This window comes from Corythoichthys intestinalis, chromosome 1 (assembly GCF_030265065.1).
Source record: "Corythoichthys intestinalis isolate RoL2023-P3 chromosome 1, ASM3026506v1, whole genome shotgun sequence".
In the NCBI taxonomy this organism is placed as follows: Eukaryota; Metazoa; Chordata; class Actinopteri; order Syngnathiformes; family Syngnathidae; genus Corythoichthys; species Corythoichthys intestinalis.
Genome location: NC_080395.1, coordinates 59,951,888 through 59,971,805, shown reverse-complemented (window position 1 = coordinate 59,971,805; position 19,918 = coordinate 59,951,888). Strand labels below are relative to the sequence as shown.

General features: G+C 38.6%; 1 protein-coding gene across 9 annotated transcripts in view; it reads left to right on the top strand.

Moving 5' to 3' along the window:
- neo1a (neogenin 1a) overlaps positions 1–19,918 on the top strand; it is a 303,823-nt gene that overhangs the window by 75,079 nt on the left and 208,826 nt on the right. For all 9 annotated transcript variants that reach the window (XM_057834057.1, XM_057834073.1, XM_057834013.1 and 6 more), the window contains exon 2: positions 19,341–19,664. In XM_057834057.1, coding sequence (XP_057690040.1) covers positions 19,341–19,664 — 324 coding nt within the window. The remainder of the gene's footprint in view (positions 1–19,340; positions 19,665–19,918) is intronic.

Below are 19,918 nucleotides of genomic sequence, written 5' to 3'. Positions count from 1 at the left end.
TTAATTAATTAATCTATATATATATATATATATATATATCCGATATTTTTTGCCGATTCAGATACTTTGAAAATGACGTGATCGGACCCGATCGGGACATCTCTACTTACAATACTAACATAATTGCGGAACTGTTTCAATTTCAAAGAACAGCATACGACAGCCCATCAGCACAAACATTTATCTTAACAAAATGTTGTTGCCATACCTTTTCTGTGTAATTGAATCAAAAGCCAAACAAGAGATAGAAAAGAAACATTGCGCCACAAAGACCAACTCACTTTCCTTAACATGAAATCAAATTGCATGAGCATCACTGTTGTTCGAAACATATATCTCCCTTACCACATGCAGTTACACAGATACTTGCATATTGATGTGCGTATCGTGTTCCGCTGAATACCATTTGGAAAACAGACACACACTTGAAAAAAATGCTCACATGCACGGAAAACACACACATGCGCATGCTGGGTTGTTATTTTTCCTTGTTCAGGATTAGTCACATTTGGGGCCAGCTTGCCCTGTTAAGTTGGTGTAGTGTTAAGGGTGGGATAGTAGGATGTGCATGAAACTCTCTGGGGGAAAGACTGAACTGCACACAAATCATTACCGCTCATCAGCTGCTGCCACTCAGCCACTTATTTGCTCAGCAGCTTGGCTCGTCTCAGCCTTGGATCTGCAGACACACATTTAGGGGAACATCCCTCATTATACATCAGCGTTGAAGGGAGGAACAAAGAAGGGGAAAGCACTTTTGCTTTGGGGAGGGAGGGTCAAATGAAGAAAAATGCAAACAATTCATCATCATTTCAAAGCCTATTCTCCGTGAAATGTTTCACTCATCTATTTTGGGAAAAGCTTCAACATGACACCTAAGTGTTGCGTCAGCGTAATGCAGGCCTATTTGATACCCCTCCAGTGAATTATTTATGGCCAATGTACTAAGTAAGGTGTATGCAGCATATTAAATACATAATCCTCTCATATTTTATTGATAGTCCTTGGATACAGGCTTCATAGTAAAGATTGACAGCAGAACTTTGTATTTAGACAAGTTAGCAGGTTTGACTGGCTTATTTGAGGCAATAGTGAGGAAACAAATGTCAATCCTTGTGAAAGATGGGGTTTACAGGAGATTGGGTTCTTCGACTTGCAGAATTTACGTCCACTCTTGAAATAAAGTAAACAATTACAGGCTGTTGTGCTCAGAAACAGACTGTTTACACACCTTGGCTGTCTGATAAGATAGAGCTCCAGCTGCACTCTGATCAAATCTGCCAAAGGACATGTGTGTCAAGGGCTGTTCTACCCGTTTCCCTATTGTGAGAGGGACACATGCAGATGGAATGGTCCAAAGGAGAGAGGGGACTGGGATGTGCTCTATCTATGCATTCATAATTGTGTGCACACAAAAACAAATATTTGCATGATATCTTCCGTGTCAGTGTTCAGGAAATACTGTTTATCTAATTCAGTGACTCCGAAAAGTTTGAGCAATTGATAAGATAACAATGTTTTGTGGTTACCGCACTGCCAAATTGATTACAATAATTTGGTATAATTGTAACAAGACTAGACTTTAAATTTAGCTGCAAGTTCCGCGTAATCTGGTAAAATGAGTGAGTTCATTTAGGGTTTGTTTGTGTGCGTGTCCTTCAAACAAAGTTCAATTGTGTGCTTCTCTAACTCGGGAACTTTTTTTTCTTTATGGTGTGATTGGGATGGAGACCGTTTTTCTGATCTGGCAAACGTAGAGACAGATTCCACCAAAACTCAGCATTGCGTTTTCAACTGTTTAGACTGAGACGATAGGGTGAAGTGTTGTCAAGATTTCTACTCTGGAAGGAGTTTTCAGATTTTTGCAGTTTCGGCCACCTCCAAAACGCTGTCTCTGTTTAAACAATGTGAACATTTTTTGCATTTTTCCTTTATCGTTGTTGTGCAAACGAACCCTAAATTCACGATTTAAAATCGGTTATTTTTCTGTAAATGGGCCTCTGCCAATTTTTGTTTGAATATTTATTATTCAAAGGTTCATACTTTGTCATTGATGCCCAATGGCATTTCATATTTTGCTTAAGAGTTAAGCGAATGGAGATTTTCGGTAAACTTGAACTGGAGTTCAGCCTTTACCTGTAAACAAATTTAATGTACAGTGATACCTCTACATACGAAGTTAATTTATTCCAGGACCTTGTTTGTAAGTCGAAACGGTCGTATGTTAAGCAGGATTTTCCCATAAGAATACATTATAATTCCATTAATTCGTTCCACAGCCCGAAAAACTACACTAAATCCATTAAAAAAAAAACTGCTGGTACTATTACAAATGGCAATTACACATAGCAAAACAAATAAATTATAAATATAAATCGGAATAATATTATAATAATAATTCCTGTAATAATGTAACGAATCGGGTTGTCATGTAGCGGACCTTTTTTTTGCTGTAACTGAACTCACCACGTGGCATGTTTTGTTACTGGCGTCAACTGCAGCGGACAGTAGGCGTGTTGTGTTGCCCAAGTTGATGGACTAAATGATAAGAAACCCAACGAAGATGGCGATTTCTTTGGCGATGATACCACAATAATAATTGTCACCTTAACTTATAAAGACTGGGAAACGGAGGTCGGTGGAGGACCGTCGAGATCGACATTCTACGGCCGTATTGTCGAGCCACTTCAGGGATGCGCTCACCATGCTCATTTTTCTATCATTTCCATCTTCATTTAAATGGTAAGCGTCACCTTTTCCTTTTTTCAGCACGTTTTCTAACCTTCTAGGAACTAGTGTTGATTTCTTTCACAAGAAAATCCATCTTCCAGCAAAACAAAGAAACTGCAGGTCTGTCATAAATCGTCGTATTTCGAGCATGTCGTCAGATGTAGAAACGAATGGCGAGTCAAATTTGACGTCAGATGTCGAAAAGATCGTGTGTTGATGCGATCGTATGTCGAGGTTCCACTATATCTAGAAACAAATCACTTATTGTGATTGGTTTTTTAATGACGATTGGCCAAACGGAACAAAAATGTGACATTTATGACACAATATGTGAGCCCATAGCTGTATGTTTTATGAATGTGAGAGAAGGAGGCCGCTCCTTTCAAAGATTACCTTTGCGCAGCGCTTTATTGTCCATATTTTTATTGTTCAACTTTACTACTGTAGGTTACATCTCCAGTATCGTCTGTTTGTGTAATTACTCCTGCAGAGAAAGGCACAGGTAGAGACTCTCTGGTGGAGGGTGAGAAGAAAAAACTTCATCCAGTGGCACAAAAGTGCAAACAAAAGAGGTGGAATGGTTGAAGAGATGTGGGCAGGGTTCATAAACAAGCTTTATGTATTGAATGAAAAAGCAAGCCACGGGGAATGTGTTTAATTCAGAGTCGGTCAAACACAGCGACTCATTCAAGTATATTATAGTATAGTATTCAAGTATTTTAAGCAATTGAATATATAAGAGTAGATGTTTGACCTACAAAACAAAAACATTAATCACATTTAGACAGCCGTTCGAGGTTTGCTAAAGACCAGGGAAGTTAATGCCGGAGATAGTGAAATATGTAATTACCATCAAAGTTTCCCTTGAAGTCAATAAGTGTCACTTTACAAGCAACATGAGTAGATTTACTGTACAATAAATGATGGTGTATTATACATTGGTCAAAGTGTGTTGAAGTCTATGTAATGTTTTAAATAAAAGGCTCTTTTGGGGAAGAAATTAAAAAAAAAAAAAAAAAGAAAAAAAAAAGGAATTTAAAAATCTTGCACACGAAACTAATATAAAAGGCTATCACAGCCTCTTCATTTTGTAATCCAGCTCGCCCCCCTGGCACTAATGCTTAACCCTGTGACCACTCTTAAATTCACCATTATAAATGTGCTTTCCTTAAATGGATTTCAGCACTGATCTCATACGTCCGTGTTGCATTTGATACTTTTGTCTGAAACATGTATTTAAAATGTTTACTCTTTTTTTTTTCACTTTTAAGAAGTTGTATCCAGTTTCAGGTTAAATTGTCATTCCCAAAAATGAGTCGCAGACTTTGATGTCAAGTACGACAGTGTTAAATGATTTTCTGCTAAAGGCTTCCAGCATGTGGAGACTTGCTCTCTTTTATCAGCGCCTCCCCATCATACACTTTGAAGCTGTTTACGTTGAGCAAAATAGCCCAAAAGAGCAATGAAGAAGTCCGTATTATCACAGCAACTATAGTTCACTGTCACATTACTTTTTGTAAGAACTAATCATTTTATCTGAACATGCCTAACCCGGTATGTGAATTTATATCTACACTCATGTCATTACATGATGATGCTGACAAACTGGCACCGATTTTCTCTGGTTTCTTTGCTGTGTACATGGAATCTTGAAATACAATTAGGACTACTGAATTAACGTAGTGTTATACCTTTCCATCTCACATATTCACAAAATGTTGCTTGATTCTGTTTCCTTAAGAGAGTCTAGGACAAATTACACATCAGACTATTAGTAGATTAGCCGGATAATTGGGGGAAAAAATCTGTAACTAGATGACTGAAAATTCTCAAAACATAACATAAAACAACATTAAAAAAACGTTCAGTGTAGAATACGGTATATAATAAATATACACAGTTTGCAATAATATGTATTTATTCAATGCAAAAAATTTTTACAATGTATAGCGCCTCACTTTACTCTTCTTCTAAATGTAAAGACTGCATAGCTGGACAATTATTGGGCAAGAACATTAATGACATGTTTTATCTAAACCAGGTTTCTGGTATTGAAAAATATCAATTCTGCATGGTATTTCACTGCCTTCTAGTCTTGTAAATGTACTGTACAGCAGTGTAGAGTAATGCACTGTGCTGGACAAGTTAAAGTGCATGAACAATAATAACATGACCCTGTACAGCTGGGCACATTAAAGTGCACAAACATTGATAACATGTTTTATGAAAACCAGGACAGTGCACTGCTTTCTGAATCTTAAACGTCAGTAGCAACTTACTTGATTTTAGGTTTGCATTTTCCGCCATTCTTGCATGTGTTCTTTATCTTCTGTCAATTTTCCACCGCTTACGGGAGGAAAGCCACTACAAACAGGACAGGAAAGATTACCGTAATTTTTGGACTATAAGCTGCTACTTTTTTCCCCTCATTTTGAATCCTGGGGCTTATTTGTTGATTCATTTGTTTTAATAGGTAACACTGTCTTTGACGCTGCGTCATAGCGGTCGTATTTATAACATGACATGACATTATGAGACCGCTGTCAAATAAAGCGTTACTGGTTATTATATTTTGGTGTAACTATCCCATAGTACAATGAGGACAGCTGCAGCTTTTAGTCCGGTGCGGCCTATCTATGATTGTTTTCGTGTCAAATTTGGTGGGTGGCGGCTTATAGTCAGGTGCGCCTTAAACACTGATCGTGACAATGGGGTAAATCCATTATTTGTATGATAATAAAGCATTGATACTTGCCGTCAGTCAATCAACTACTATCTAGAGCAACAAAGCACAACAATTTATTGCAACGTCCATTTTTTTGCCCACCACAAGCGTAGAAAATGTTTGATTTTCATATTCACAGACCAGAAAGATTAAAAGAAATTGATATAAATATCCCCACAATATTACAGTAAAAAAGTAATCAATGGGATTCTAGGGATTTTCTGCAGCAACTGATTCTGTTTAATCAGTCTTTTGATGCTGTAATGCTCAAATGACATTTCTGCTTAGCCAGAACTACTTTGCGCATGCGCAATTTGAAATTGATGCCACACTCCTGTTATCGGCATGCATTACAGGGTTATTGACTTGTTGCTAGATTTAGGGATAGTCCATTTATTTGCCAATAACTGTTGACTTGCACACAGTATTAAATAATAGTCATGACTTCTTGCAAGTACATTATACAGTATCAGCTTAGTCTTCAAACTGGCACAAATTTCGTACAGCGTGCGTCAACTTTTAAATCATCAACCGAACAATTTTAAAGGTTCACTTTAAGCCTGTCGCAATATGCAATAATTCCATTTATCGCGCGATATATAAAAATGAAGGCGGTAATTTTTCCACTGCGATTTATCGCCTTGCGTGCACGTGCGTGCGCGCGTGCGGCAGATGTGCTGTTAAAAGTTCGGATTCCTCGTTACCAACTGCGCAAAATGCATCTTCGTTCCAGGTCCGGCAAAAACTAGCGCCGTAGCCAATTGTTCCCATTATATCCTATTGTTCAACGTATACCGGCTGCGTCAGTGCTCCGGAGTGACTGTGGACCATCTATGGCGCGCCGGTGTTGTTGACGTGTGGGCGCTTCCGTCAGGAGTGACATTTCACGCGCGGCGACTATTTTTATATTTACAACGAAGTCCGCCAAAACATTGTTACCGACTTGGCTGCTACGAATAACCTCACTTTAACAACGAACAGCTGAATGAAATTAAGAGCGCTGTGCTTCAAACTCGTCCTGTTTATGAAAGCCGTCATATGCTGGTGTTGTGTAGTAATGAGCAGTCGTGACTTCAGCGGCGTTTGCTAACTTTTTTAATGCGCGGCGTTGCGCGCACACACTAGATATCATGAAATGGCAAACTAGATGTGCTACGTTCCATGCCATTGGCTACGTGAGCCCAGAGTGATTATGCGACATGTAGTCCATATACTAGAATTCTAAACTGTCATTTGTCACATGAGGTTAAGAAGGCCAAATCAATCCATACCAGTGACTATAGATAACGTTGCAAATATTGTTAATTCAGTACGTGACACAGATGGATTCGGACCAAGATTAGGATGTCTTGCTCATGCAGTTAACCTAGCTGCTAAGAAAGCTGTAACAATCAACGGTGTGCCCTGCCTCACTTTACAAACAGTAAAGATTGTTCTCAGCACTTTTATACAATTTTTTTATATCAGTAAGAAGTAAGCACAAAAATATTATGCACTAAAATGCATGTTTATATGATGGCAATTTAATTTTTGCTCGTTAGCAAAAAAAAAAAAAAAAAAAAATGAAACAAAAAATACAATTGTTATTTTTTTTTTTTTACCAAGCATTAAATGTATTGAATCGGATCGAAAATCGTGTCCCCCGTATCAAAATTCATACCGAACCATGACTTAACTGTATCGTTGCATCCCTATGGAACACCATTGCAGAAGCTATGACGGGAAAAGTTTTCATTTGCATAAATTCTTAAGTTATTAAGTGCAATTTTTTTTTTTTTTTAAACACATTTTATTTATTCTGTGTTTCTGTATGGTATCAATATTGTTGTTTTTTACTTAAGAGGCATGGTCTATTGTTTTTAGTTGTGATTTCTTAAAAAGTATATTTGAATTTAAGAGTAAATATTTATCGCGTTTAAATGGGTGTACTTGATCTATTAATATATACTGTATTCGCACTGTGTTATTGTAAATTGGTTAAAAAAAATTGGGGGGGGCCAATAATATCGCATATCGCAATAATTTATGAGAATAATTAGTTCACTTTCTTCCCTTTTGCCTTTTCTTCTACCCCACTTTTTTGCTCACCAATAGAATTGAGCTGAAGTTGTTCCTGCCAGGATTTTATTTCATCTCGCTTCAGAATGAGTGGTTAATGTAGTTCAATCTCATATTTTTTTCCTGATGACATTTGCTCATGCCCGCGCTGTTCTCAGTGGGGAATGTAAACAGAAATGCCTGTGGCCATTATATTTTCATTTTTTTGGGGGGGAGATTTGTTTTCTCTGCTTTTATGCATTATTTTCTAAACTTTCTTCAGCACAGTAGTTTTTGGCTTTCTCCCCTTTCTGTCATTTGTCTCGTGTTCAATGGAAAGTCAATACTGGCTGAATGCAGATTTGACTGGCTAAAAAGATCACGTGGGATGGGCTTCCTTCGCATTTAATTGAACTGCATGTTTCAGTACTTCACAATCAAAGCTATTCACTTTTATGAATGAGGTCAAAATGGGCCAACAATTGACTTTGTGATCCAATGCTCATAAACTACCGGTTTTAAATTTGCGGGAAATTCTGAATTATATTGATTTTCTCGTGCGTTTTTTGATGAATGAACATGAAAGCAACCATGCCTTGAGAGCACTGTACTGGGTTTCATTTTAAAAATCCATATGCTATCGTGTTACTGTACAGCTTCACAAATTTCCCTGGTATCTTGGTAGCAGTGGTGTGTCAAAAGATAAATTTGAGTTCAAGTCTTAGATGACTATCTCATTTGGTGTTGTTCAGAGAAAGATTAGGAAGTCAGCTCAATCTGCCCAGCATGTTGACTACTTCCTGGACTTCCCCTACTGCAGATAATTTGTTCCCAGATGAATTAACTAATTTAAAGACCTGGATAATCACAGGGCTAGAGGGAAACCCAGCAGATTTTTAACGGACTTGTTTTTTTTCTAGTTTCCAAAATTATCCACAAACAAATGTTAGTTCATTTCAATGCTGTTGCACTGGTTTTGGGCAAGTCACTGCATTAAATAGAGTGAAATTAAAGACGTTTAGGCAATTTAAAGCACATCAAAATAAAGCATAGCATTTTTCACAAAATAGCCAAGGAAAGCGTCTTCTGGATCTGTGCTGATCATCTTCATTGCTGTCTCAGTGGGGCGATCCTTCACTGTAGACCCATGGGGAGGCTGATAAGAGGGCAAACTTAAGCCTCAATCAGTGCTGGTTAATTATCACATCCACAGCAGGTGAGAGGTTTCCCGACTGCCGAATCCTTCCCGGATCTCTACTTCTCACACATTCAGTATAAGGAAAGCCATCTTTTTATGCCATCTCCCCCTTGTGTGGCAATCTGTTCAGTTGTGCACAAAATACTGAAATATATTATAGAGGTGCACGATAATTATCGGTCCGATAATAGAAATTATGACGTCATACCAATAAATCCGATAACATAATATATTATCGGCCCTATTAATAATATTTTTGGCACGGTGGCGGATTGGGCTATGTGCGTTTGTTTCCACTCCTGTTTTTCCAGTATGCAAAGCTTTGTTACTGTCTTTGTTTTGTTCATTATAATAATGTTCATGTCATCATGAAAATTCTGGTTCGTTCAAAGGCAAATCTATGCTGAATCAACCACTAGTATTTTTGACCTACAGGTGTTCAAAAACTTAGGTGAATATACACTGAAAAATTATATACATATTATCGGTTATCGTATTGGTATCGGCCTTGAGGAGCAGGAAGTTATCGATACCGGTTTCAAAAAATGGATATTGTGCACCCCTAATAATTACTGTGCCATTTTGTTTCCCACGGATTACTTTACAACTTATTTTCCTGTAATTTACTTGTTGTCATGGGAATCAAGCACTGGTTGGTTTTGTGAGCTAATTTGATTAATCGGAAATTTTTGTTTGGTGGCTTGACGATTCCACTCAATTGATTTTTTTTTTTAGAATTAAAAACCCTGCCATTTGACTACTCTAGTTGTGGTTCGGCCAAGGCAACAGAGGGCAACAGGATGGGATTTTGGGGTGGGAGGCAGCACCGATAATCAGAATTGCAGATCATCCTGCTGCAAACATGATTCAGACGTTCTAATCAGCACAAGGACCCACTTTAGTTCTCCCAAACATGCATCTTCTCAAAGCAAATGGGCTGTGTTCAACATGGATTTGAGTGTTTCCTGTCCTGCAACTTAAAACGTTTATCCTTATACAAGAAAACATTTTAGTAACCTTCCATGGAAAGCTAATAATGCTGCATGTGGTTTGAGTTCAGAAAGTTCTTATTTGCTTGCAGAATTCATGCCTGCACTGTCGTCATTGGTGATTTTATTAGAATCCCTTGTGCAGGGTCACCCCTCACTAGAGCCCCTACAGTGACACAATATAGCCCTTTTCACACACCCATATCCAGAGAAATTCCCATGTAAGGTGACATGGGATTTTATTTGCGTTAAAGATGCACGATATATTGGTCACCGATAATTATCGGCCGATAATGGCAATTATGACGTCACACAGATAATCCAGATAATAAAAAAATTCAACCGATAATGCAATCCGATAATTATATACTTGATTTAGCCTCCCAATGTGTGCATCTGAAGAATTCAGCACGCTGCCTCCTCAACCCCTCCCCTCTCTGAAGCCCCTGAGGGAGGAGGGGTTGAGGAGGCGGAGTTACACGACAAGAAGCAGTTGTATTATGGCGGCTGTTAAGGCTGGATTTATCATGTGTGGGAAAAAAAACAACGCTCTCGCCATCCGCGAAACACGCACTGCAGAAGTTCCTCAAGGTGGAAAGAAAGCATCCTCATTCAACACCTCTAACCCAGCAGCCATTTAAAACTGCATCACAAAGATGTTTGGAACGAATACGAGGCTGCTGCGGCATGACTCGAGACCGATAGTCGACAAGTAGCCATCTTCCGACGGAGCCCGCCGCTCTGGACTGTCCGGCAGGCCGCCGCGGTGGGGCGGGCCGAGCCCGGTTCCCCGGCGGCGGGACCTCCGGAGAACACCGCTGTTTCTCAAGCGTTCCCCCAGGCGTGCGCCTCCGTCTGGAGCAGAGCCAGGCCTCGAATACGCCGCGGCGGGCGGATTATCCAGTACGAACGTAGCTGCCGAGACGAGACAGGATTTTTTTATTTTACTGAAATGACCCGAGAGCCAAAGCCCCAGATAAAAAAAAAATAATGCAGTTTTTACGACCACCATTCTTCATGAAAAACATGCCAATCACATCAGTTTCAACACGGACATTTGGACAAGTGATGTCCAGTTAGCAAGCTTATCATGACGGCACAGTGGTTAGATAATTTAAACATGCAGAAAATGAAGATAGCCAGTCAATAATGCATTCAGTATGTAAAATGACGAGCGGTCAGATGTCTTTGTAACGCTGCCTTTATTTTCAGCTTAACAAAACAACACGCACGGGGATGCAAGCTCCAACTCTGTCAAAATAGTCCTGCCATGTATCAGTTTAGCTGCTGTAAAGCAAGTGTCGTGAGTGCCGCAAATGTAAACAAAGCGCTGCAGAATGGATACATGACATCTCGCTCTTTTGAGTCAATCATTTTCAAAGTGTGCAACAAAGCATATAACATTAGCAATCACTTTTCAAATTATCTAACTTATTTGTCTGCTCAATTAGTCACTGTAGATAATCAAAACTTATTGGCACTTATTAACACTTATCAATTTAAATATGCACATTCCTGTTGTAATGAAATAACAATAACTTTATGTAGCCACAAATATTATTCAAGATCTTTCCTTCTTCCAAGTTTTTTTTCTTTCTTTTTAAATTTTTTTATTTTATTTTAGGATTAAGTATAATAATTTATTGCTTAAAATAAGGCTGTTAAGCTTATTTTCAGTTTGCTATTTTTCTTCCAAGAAATCTGAGTGAAATACACTTGAAACGCTGGCAGATAATTTCACTTATTTCCAATAGATTTACACTTACAACTGACTAGTTTTAAGGAGGTGTGTTTTTGCAGTGTAATAATGTTATATATGTTAGGAATGGCTTACTTTTAGAGGCATTTTTGTGCGACTTAGGTATTTACTCTGTAAGTAATTTTTGCCAAAAGTTTACCATTACACAATGTCAGACAGTGTCCCTATTTAGATGTTGGAATTTACTACTTGTTCATATTTGATGTGGAGAAAAAAAGAGCAATAAATTATATTTTTGCCCAGTAATATTTTCTCTTGTGTGTACTTTAAAATTTTATGAATTTATTTTCATAAATCTTTTAATAGAATTATCGGCTTGACATTATCGGTTATTGGTTGGAATGAGGAGGAAATTATCAGTTATCGGTATTGGTTGAAAAATGTATGATCGTGCATCACTAATTTGCGTCATTATTTTCATACATGTACAGATGTCCCGAGAATGTCGTGGGTTGGACACTTTCACAGACTTGTCCCGTGTTGCCCACTGGCGCCCTCTGTGCGGGGAGGGCTGTTGGCGCGATTTTATAACCCGGACATCACGTCATTTTTGGCCTGCATCGGCTGTCACAATGTTGGTCAAATTGTGTTTTGTTCCAGAGGGAGCATTCCCGATGTCATAACTGCAGCATATTCTAGCTCATCAAGACTGTATCTAAGCCCAGGCGATCCAAAAGAAGGGTGTCGAGATATTAACTTGCTGGGCGCCATTCGACACCTCTAGCGCCCTAGTTTTGAAATCTCCTACATTGTGCTGGTATTTGATATCTGCTCTCTGCCTACCGCTTAGTTTTTAGTATTATTGATCCCCGTTGACCTACTGTCACGGACCCATTGTGTTATTCCCCCTTTTCCGTGATCGCGTGTAATTGTGTTTGCATCTAATAAACCCTTGAACACATCCCTCTATTGTTTTCTGATTTGAAGTACAACCTTGTTCCCTTAGTAGCGGACCCTTACATCGGCAATAAAATCAACCACGCACTGTATTTTCAAAGATGGATGATGGACGCGCTTCCTCGGCTCTACTGTCACAGATCCATTGTGTTATTCCCCCTATTCCATGATCGTGTGTATTTTTGTTTGTATTTTTAATAAACCCTCGAACGCATTCCTCTGTCGTTTTTTACTTTAGAGTACAACCTTGTTTCCACAGTTGCGGACCCTAACATCGCCAACAAAACAAACCACACATTTCCAAAGATGGACAGTGGTCTCTCTTCCTCGACTCTACGATCCGAAGATTAGAAATCTAATTCCGTTATCTTTTAAGTTTAATTTAGCTATTTCCAGCTCGCTATGTCAATAATTGCGATGTTTGTGTACCGCTTTTCATCTTACTGTGAAGAAAGAGGAAGTGACGATCGGCTCGCCATGACATTTATGTCATCAGTCATCGTGCTGTGACCCGGGAATTTAACGCCTGCTTTCGTGCACACCGCTTCCCGGGAAAGTCCCGGACATTATACTAAGACGTGACCCGTGAAATGTCCACATAATCTCCGTGTCAGTTGACCTGGGAAACTGTGTTCACATACAACTGCTGCACGTTTCCTGCAATTTTCCCGGTATTTCAGCGTGTGTCAAAGGGGTTTATGTGTCACTTTTTGATCTATTCTGCAAATGAGTAGTGTGTTGACATTCATTTTTATTGCAAATTTATCCAATTTTCCAAGTGTTTTGCTAGGATGCCGAGCTTGCCCTTTATTCCATGCCAGGTCAAAGAGGAGGCTCTGTTAAAGGAATACCAACTGGTTTTGAAAGTGGTCTACTCTGTTTTAAAAGTGGCTCAATAAGACAGGCAGTCAATACAGTTTCTACCAAACACTGTCTGGGGAAGAGAGGTTTCCTGCTGAGCGACTGATGGAACAAACAGGTTCTTTGTGTGAGCATACCTTCCTCCTTATCTCCATCCTCTTCAGTCTATATTTTCCACAAGAATGGTTTATTTCCAGAAAAACAAGACACATGGATTAGGTATGCATGATTTTGCTCAGCTATTTCCCCGCACGAGCTGGTGTTTAGTAATATTACCTAGTACCTCTTAGTTTGAGAGTGCATCACAGGATATCATGGCATCACCCCTTTGCTGAGCTCCCTAAAACCTCAAATGATTCTGAGCTAAGTGGATTTGGGACAGAGGTACCAGTCCATACTTATCAAGTAGACAACCTCATTTTCCACTGTCATGCGCTCTGCTCTTTCGTTCTCAAAGGTTTCTGTCGAGATGTTTCCTAATTTTCAGAGGCAAGCGGGTACTCACACCCACTGCTGGACCTGTAGAGACTGCACTTTCCCTTAATCTGATACTGTTTCGAAATCCCTCTTCTCTACTTGAAGTCCTGCCGTTTTTCAGAATCAATTTTTTTTGTAATATAAAGATGTATGATCATTTGATTTATTTAAATAGTTGGAGAATTAACATGAAGTGGTGTTCTGAAAAAAAATCTATAAATTTACGATGAAATTTTTTTAAACTATAGAGGGATTTCCATTTTTTTGGAAGCACGTACATTTTTTCAACCTTTTTACTGTTGGGGGTTTTCCTACTCATACAGTCCTTGGTTGCCAATAGCATTATAACTGCTTCTCATAACAAACCCCTTCAAACCACCTACCGGTACATACGACATACACGGTCACAATTGCTATGAATGATGCGGTATTTGCAATACTATCACCAGAGATTTCTCTCTTTTTCTCTTGAGACTAAAATTAATAGGCCTTTATCGATAATTAGCCAAATGTGTTGGGAAGCCAAATCAAGGGCGTGGTGGGGTGGTTTCAAAATCACCAAATGAGGCTACGTTCACACTACAGGCCATGATGTCAAATTAGCATTAATTTATTGTTTTTTTTTTCTTCCCGCGTAGCCGTTGACATTGCAAAAAATGATGCGAGTCGCAATGTGAACAGTATTTGGCAGCAAGTAACACGCGTGCGGTATGTGTGATACAGTGGGGCAAATAAATATTTAGTCAACCACCAATTGTGCAAGTTCTCCTACTTGAAGGATTAGAGAGGTCTGTAATTGTCAACATGGGTAAACCTCAACCAGGAGGGACAGAATGTGGGGGGAAAAAACTGAAAATTGCATTGTTTGATTTTTAAAGAATTTATTTCCAAATTAGAGTGGAAAATAAGTATTTGGTCACCTAAAAACAAGCAAGATTTCTGGCTGTCAAAGAGGTCTAACTTCCTCTAACGAGGTCTAACGAGGCTCCACTCGTTACCTGTATTAATGGCACCTGTTTTAACTCATTATCGGTATAAAAGACACCTGTCCACAATCTCAGTCAGTCACACTCCAAACTCCACTATGGCCAAGACCAAAGAGCTGTCGAAGGACACCAGAGACAAAATTGTAGATTTATATTAGAAAATGGAAGACATACAAGACCACTGATAATCTCCCTCGATCTGGGGCTCCATGCAAAATGATGACAAGAATGGTGAGCAAAAATCCCAGAACCACACGGGGGGACCTATTGAATGACCTACAGAGAGCTGGGACCACAGTAACAAAGGCTAGTATCAGTAACAGAATGCACTGCTAGGGACTCAAATCCTGCACTGCCAGACGTGTCCCCCTGCTGAAGAAAGTACACGTCCAGGCCCGTCTGCGGTTCGCTAGAGAGCATTTGGATGATCCAGAAGAGGACTGGGAGAATGTGTTATGGTCAGATGAAACCAAAATACAACTTTTTGGCAGGAACACAGGTTCTCATGTTTGGAGGAGAAAGAATACTGAATTGCATCCGAAGAGCACCATACCTGCTGTAAAGCATGGGGGTGGAAACATCATGCTTTGGGGCTGTTTTTCTGCAAAGGGATCAGGACGATTGATCTGCGTAAAGGAAAGGATGAATGGGGCCATGTATCAAGAGATTTTGAGTGAAAATCTCCTTCCATCAGCAAGGGCATTAAAGATGAGACGTGGCTGGGTCTTTCAGTCTTTCAATGATCCCAAACACACAGCCAGGGCAACAAAAGAGTGGCTTCATAAGAAGCATTTCAAGGTCCTGGAGTGACCTAGCCAGTCTCCAGATCTCAACCCCATAAAAAATCTGTGAAGGGAGTTGAAAGTCCGTGTTGCCCAACGACAGCCCCAAAACATCACTGCTCTATAGGAGATCTGCATGGAGGAATGGGCCAAAATACCAGCAACACTGTGTGAAAAGCTTGTGAAGAGTTACAGAAAACGTTTGGCCTCCGTTATTGCCAACAAAGGGTACACAACAAAGTATTGAGATGAACTTTTGGTATTGACCAAATATTTATTTTATTTGATTATTTTCCACCATGATTTGCAAATAAATTCTTTAAATTCGTTAGACCTCGTTAGAAGAAGTTAGACCTCTTTGACAGCCAGAAATCTTGCTTGTTTTTAGGTGACCAAATACTTATTTTCCACTCTAATTTGGAAATAAATTCTTTAAAAATCAAGCAATGTTTTTTTTCCTTTTTTTTTTCTACACTCTGTCTCTCATGGTTGAGGTTTACCCATGTTGACAAATATAGGCCTCTCTAATATTTTCAGTGGGAGAACTTGCACAATTAGTGGTTGACTAAATACTTATTTGCCCCACTGTACATTGTCACATGTCATAGTGTATATGGAAGTAAATATGGCCCCTTTGGGAGATCTCTGCCGTCACGCTTTTGTGGCAACTTTAAGGATTTAATGCTACTGGAGTGTGCTACCATTTTTATTTAAACCGGAAAGCTTCACATGAGGGATCAAGATGGAAAAGGTGTATTTTGCTTACCTTATGCTTTTGCCCGTTCGTGTATCTTGTTTGTCTTGTCGAACAGTGGTGACATATTTTACTTGTTGATGATGATTGGGTAACATTCATGCAGATATGCGTTTATATTGCATAGGTGTCACTTAAATAGCCGATTTTTATGTATACGAATGACCAGCGGTGGGTCGTAACGCGTTACATTTACTACGTTACATCTACTTAAGTAACTTTTTGAGAAAAATACATCTTAGAGTAGTTTTACCACAAAATACTTTTACTTGAGTAGATTTGTGAAGAAGACAATCGTTACATTTTTCCTCTTTCTACATAGTGGTTTTATTTTTGCCAGAGATGCCGACAGTTTTTTTTTCAATGAGACGTCGCAACAATAACCACATAACTCGATCATAGCAATCAGGGGTACCAAAGTTTTTTTTTTCGCTAGAGGGCACTCGTGGCTCATTTGGCAGGTGATTTTTCATAGTTATGTTTTGGTCTGAATTCGAGGATTTTTGTGCCATCTTTTTGTCCTAATATGATCATGTAATAGGGTATAGTACAATATAATAATAACTAGGACTGCAGCTATCGATTATTTTAGTAGTCAATTAATCTGTCAACTAGTTACTTCAAATAACCGAGTATTCAGATTAAAGAACATTTATTGCGTTGCAGAATCAATTTTAGGAGATGTAAAACAAAGGCTTGCTAAGATTGCACTTTCAAAAGAGCTTTAAATGGAAATACAAAATGAAATTCCTGAGTGTTTCTTCAAACTATACAGAATTGCACTTTCATGTAAAAATAAATTAAAATACCTGAGCTTGGCCTTAAATGGTATAAAAAATGAGTGAGGATCGCAGTGCAACAAAAGAACAATTGGCTACTTGGATAGCAAAAGTCTGCTAGCTCAAATGCTATAAAATGGTAAAGTTTTTTTTTTTTTTTTTTTAATGCTCTTAACAAATTGTTGAAACACATATTCCAACAAAAAGCAACTAAATATACCTATAAACTAAATTACAAATGCATTAAAAAAAACAATAGAAAAACATTTGCTCAAACAAAAACTTAGCTTTCGTTGGTTTTAACAGGGAGCAGTTGGATTCAGCCATGTTAAATGAGTTACGCCCCTCTAATTAAACGAATACTTGAGGCAGTAAAATTTGATTTTTAATTTGAAGTTAATCGAATAATCGTTGCAACACTAATAATATTTCATATAGGTGAAGTGGCAAAAAAAAAAGAAAACTATTATTTTTAAAAAAAATCAGACATTGTAAGCAGTTAGTCACAATTTTACTCATTTCTTGAGTAAACTTTTCAACGAATACTATTTTTTTACTTGTACTTGAGTATGTTTCTAGATGACTACTTCTACTTGAGTATTATTATTTAGAAGTAGTTCTACACTTACTTGAGTAAAAAATGTTGGTACTTTAACTCTACCCACCTCTTCGAATGAGTATACAGTCCGGAATTGGACTGTTAACACTGCATTAAAAAATGTAATTGCATATGGGCAAAGAAATCAGAATTTAGTGTCAGTTTCACTGTAGCCTAAGTTTCCATTGAGGTTTGTATTACAAGCTTTTGCTAGACAGCTGTATTTCATTTAATGTTAGTTTCACGAATATGATTGCTTCAACATTGTCCCTGTCACATGGTTTTAAGCATACAGTATGCTGCATCATGTGTCCTTTTAATTGATTGAAGCCATAGGAATATTACCTGCATTGGTTGTGAAAGAACTTTGATATAACTCTTGGACTGGTTTAATAGTTATTTTGATAGATATTTGTTTGAAAGTAGTGCCGACACTGACTCCTTCAACATTTCATAAACATGGATGTGAACAGATGTCAAAACTGTTAGGCAGTACTCATGGGTTATCGAAGCGTATTAAATTGTTGTCCGTCTCTAAATGTCACTGGCATAGATTCATGAACAAAGATGTATTTGTATTTGATAAAGGGATTTTGGGGTTGAGTAGCATAAGTGAACCAGATCACACCACTGATTATGTCTCATGGCACCCACAAGTGTGCCATAGCACCCTGTGGCTAATCACTGATGAATAGGTACACTTCTATCCCCCCGTTTTCTGAATTAGCATTTAAAATGATTGTACAGCAACAGTAAGTGTGAACACTGAATTGTCTGACATTCCCTAATGTGCAAGTGGAAAATTGTAATTCACCTCAGTCGTTTTCTATTGCACTTTTCCATAGTTGTGTGTGCTTTCAAGATAAGTAAGTGCATTGAGGACAAGCATTGATATTGCTTCGTAATGGAGCCCACATTATAAGCATCTCTCTTTGGCTCCCCCAAGAGAAATGATGCTGCAAGGTAGAGAAATTACCTCTTAGAAGTTAAATAGCTGAACCACTGACATCGCTATGTTGCCGTTTCCATTCTCTCTACCTTGTGTGCACCTAGCCTGCTCTTGAAGACGTGCCATTTATTTAGAAGAGAGCAACCAGTTTAAACTGCATTTAACATTCCAACTCTTATTTTACTCTATTCACTGCATTATTAAAATGCCTCTATACCCCCTTAATTATTTTCTGGCTCCTCTGCATCCCTGCAGAAATGGCAATTGTTGTTATTTGTCTAACCAATACCACTGTGTGACTCTTAGGTGCTGGAGTCTGAATAATGGATGAGTACAAATGCAAAACAATTGCACTTAGTTTGACTTAGGTGCTATCCATTTCAGTATGATGTTCACATTTATACTTGAAAAAAGGAAATTGCAATAGCTTTGCACTCTGTGTTTGTAGGCAAGATATTAACTTACCAGGGAGAGCAAGTCTGAGTTATATTCGTCAAGTCCTTCCATTCAATTTCAATGGGCTTGTGGTTTCATAATGAAAAGTCTGTTATTCCTTGGAACAAAACTTTCAGTGTTTTTGACCATCCGTGGCGTCATGAAATGTCTTTTTTTATTTTGGCAAGCAGTAATTTTCTTGTGACTTGCCAGTTTACTTCTCAACAACACGTGGGAGGTATTTTGCCCTTTTGAAAACAAAAAATCCCGATTTTTCAATGTCAGTGATCTTCAAATATCTTTGTTCCTTTGAAACGATATGATGAGAAAATCTTACAAAGATTTATGGCGCATTGTCTTACTCCCTTGTTTTTATTCTTCCAGCATCAGCAGCACAGCCTTTCAGCCCATTCTGGTTCACAGTGGAGCCCCAGGACGTGGTGGCCATTCGAGGGAACTCTGCGCTGCTCAACTGTTCGGCACACAGCGACGTAACCGCGCCAGCACGCATAGAGTGGAAGAAAGACGGCACCTTCATGAGTCTGGTTTCGGATGAGAGACGGCGAATACTTCCTGATGGTTCCCTATTCTTCACCCATGTAGTTCACTCAAAGCACAACAAACCTGATGAGGGCACTTACCAGTGTGTGGCCACCATTGAAAACCTGGGATCCATTTCTAGTCGCACAGCACACCTCTATGTTGCAGGTAGGTAAAACTGACACAGATACAGTAATATGGCTATTTTTTTCTTTTTTGGCAACTAATAGTCATTTATTGTAGCATTTACCTCTCTGAAGTTCTAAAAATGAGATTTCATTCTGACTTGATAGATGGGATTTTAATATTGCAAGTTTGCACGCTGCTTTTAATTAGGTTTCCTATTTGCATGCTGTAATCATGGAGTCAAACACTTTTAATTAGTTGGAGGGGTTTTTTTTTTCTTCCTCATTGGAAACCAA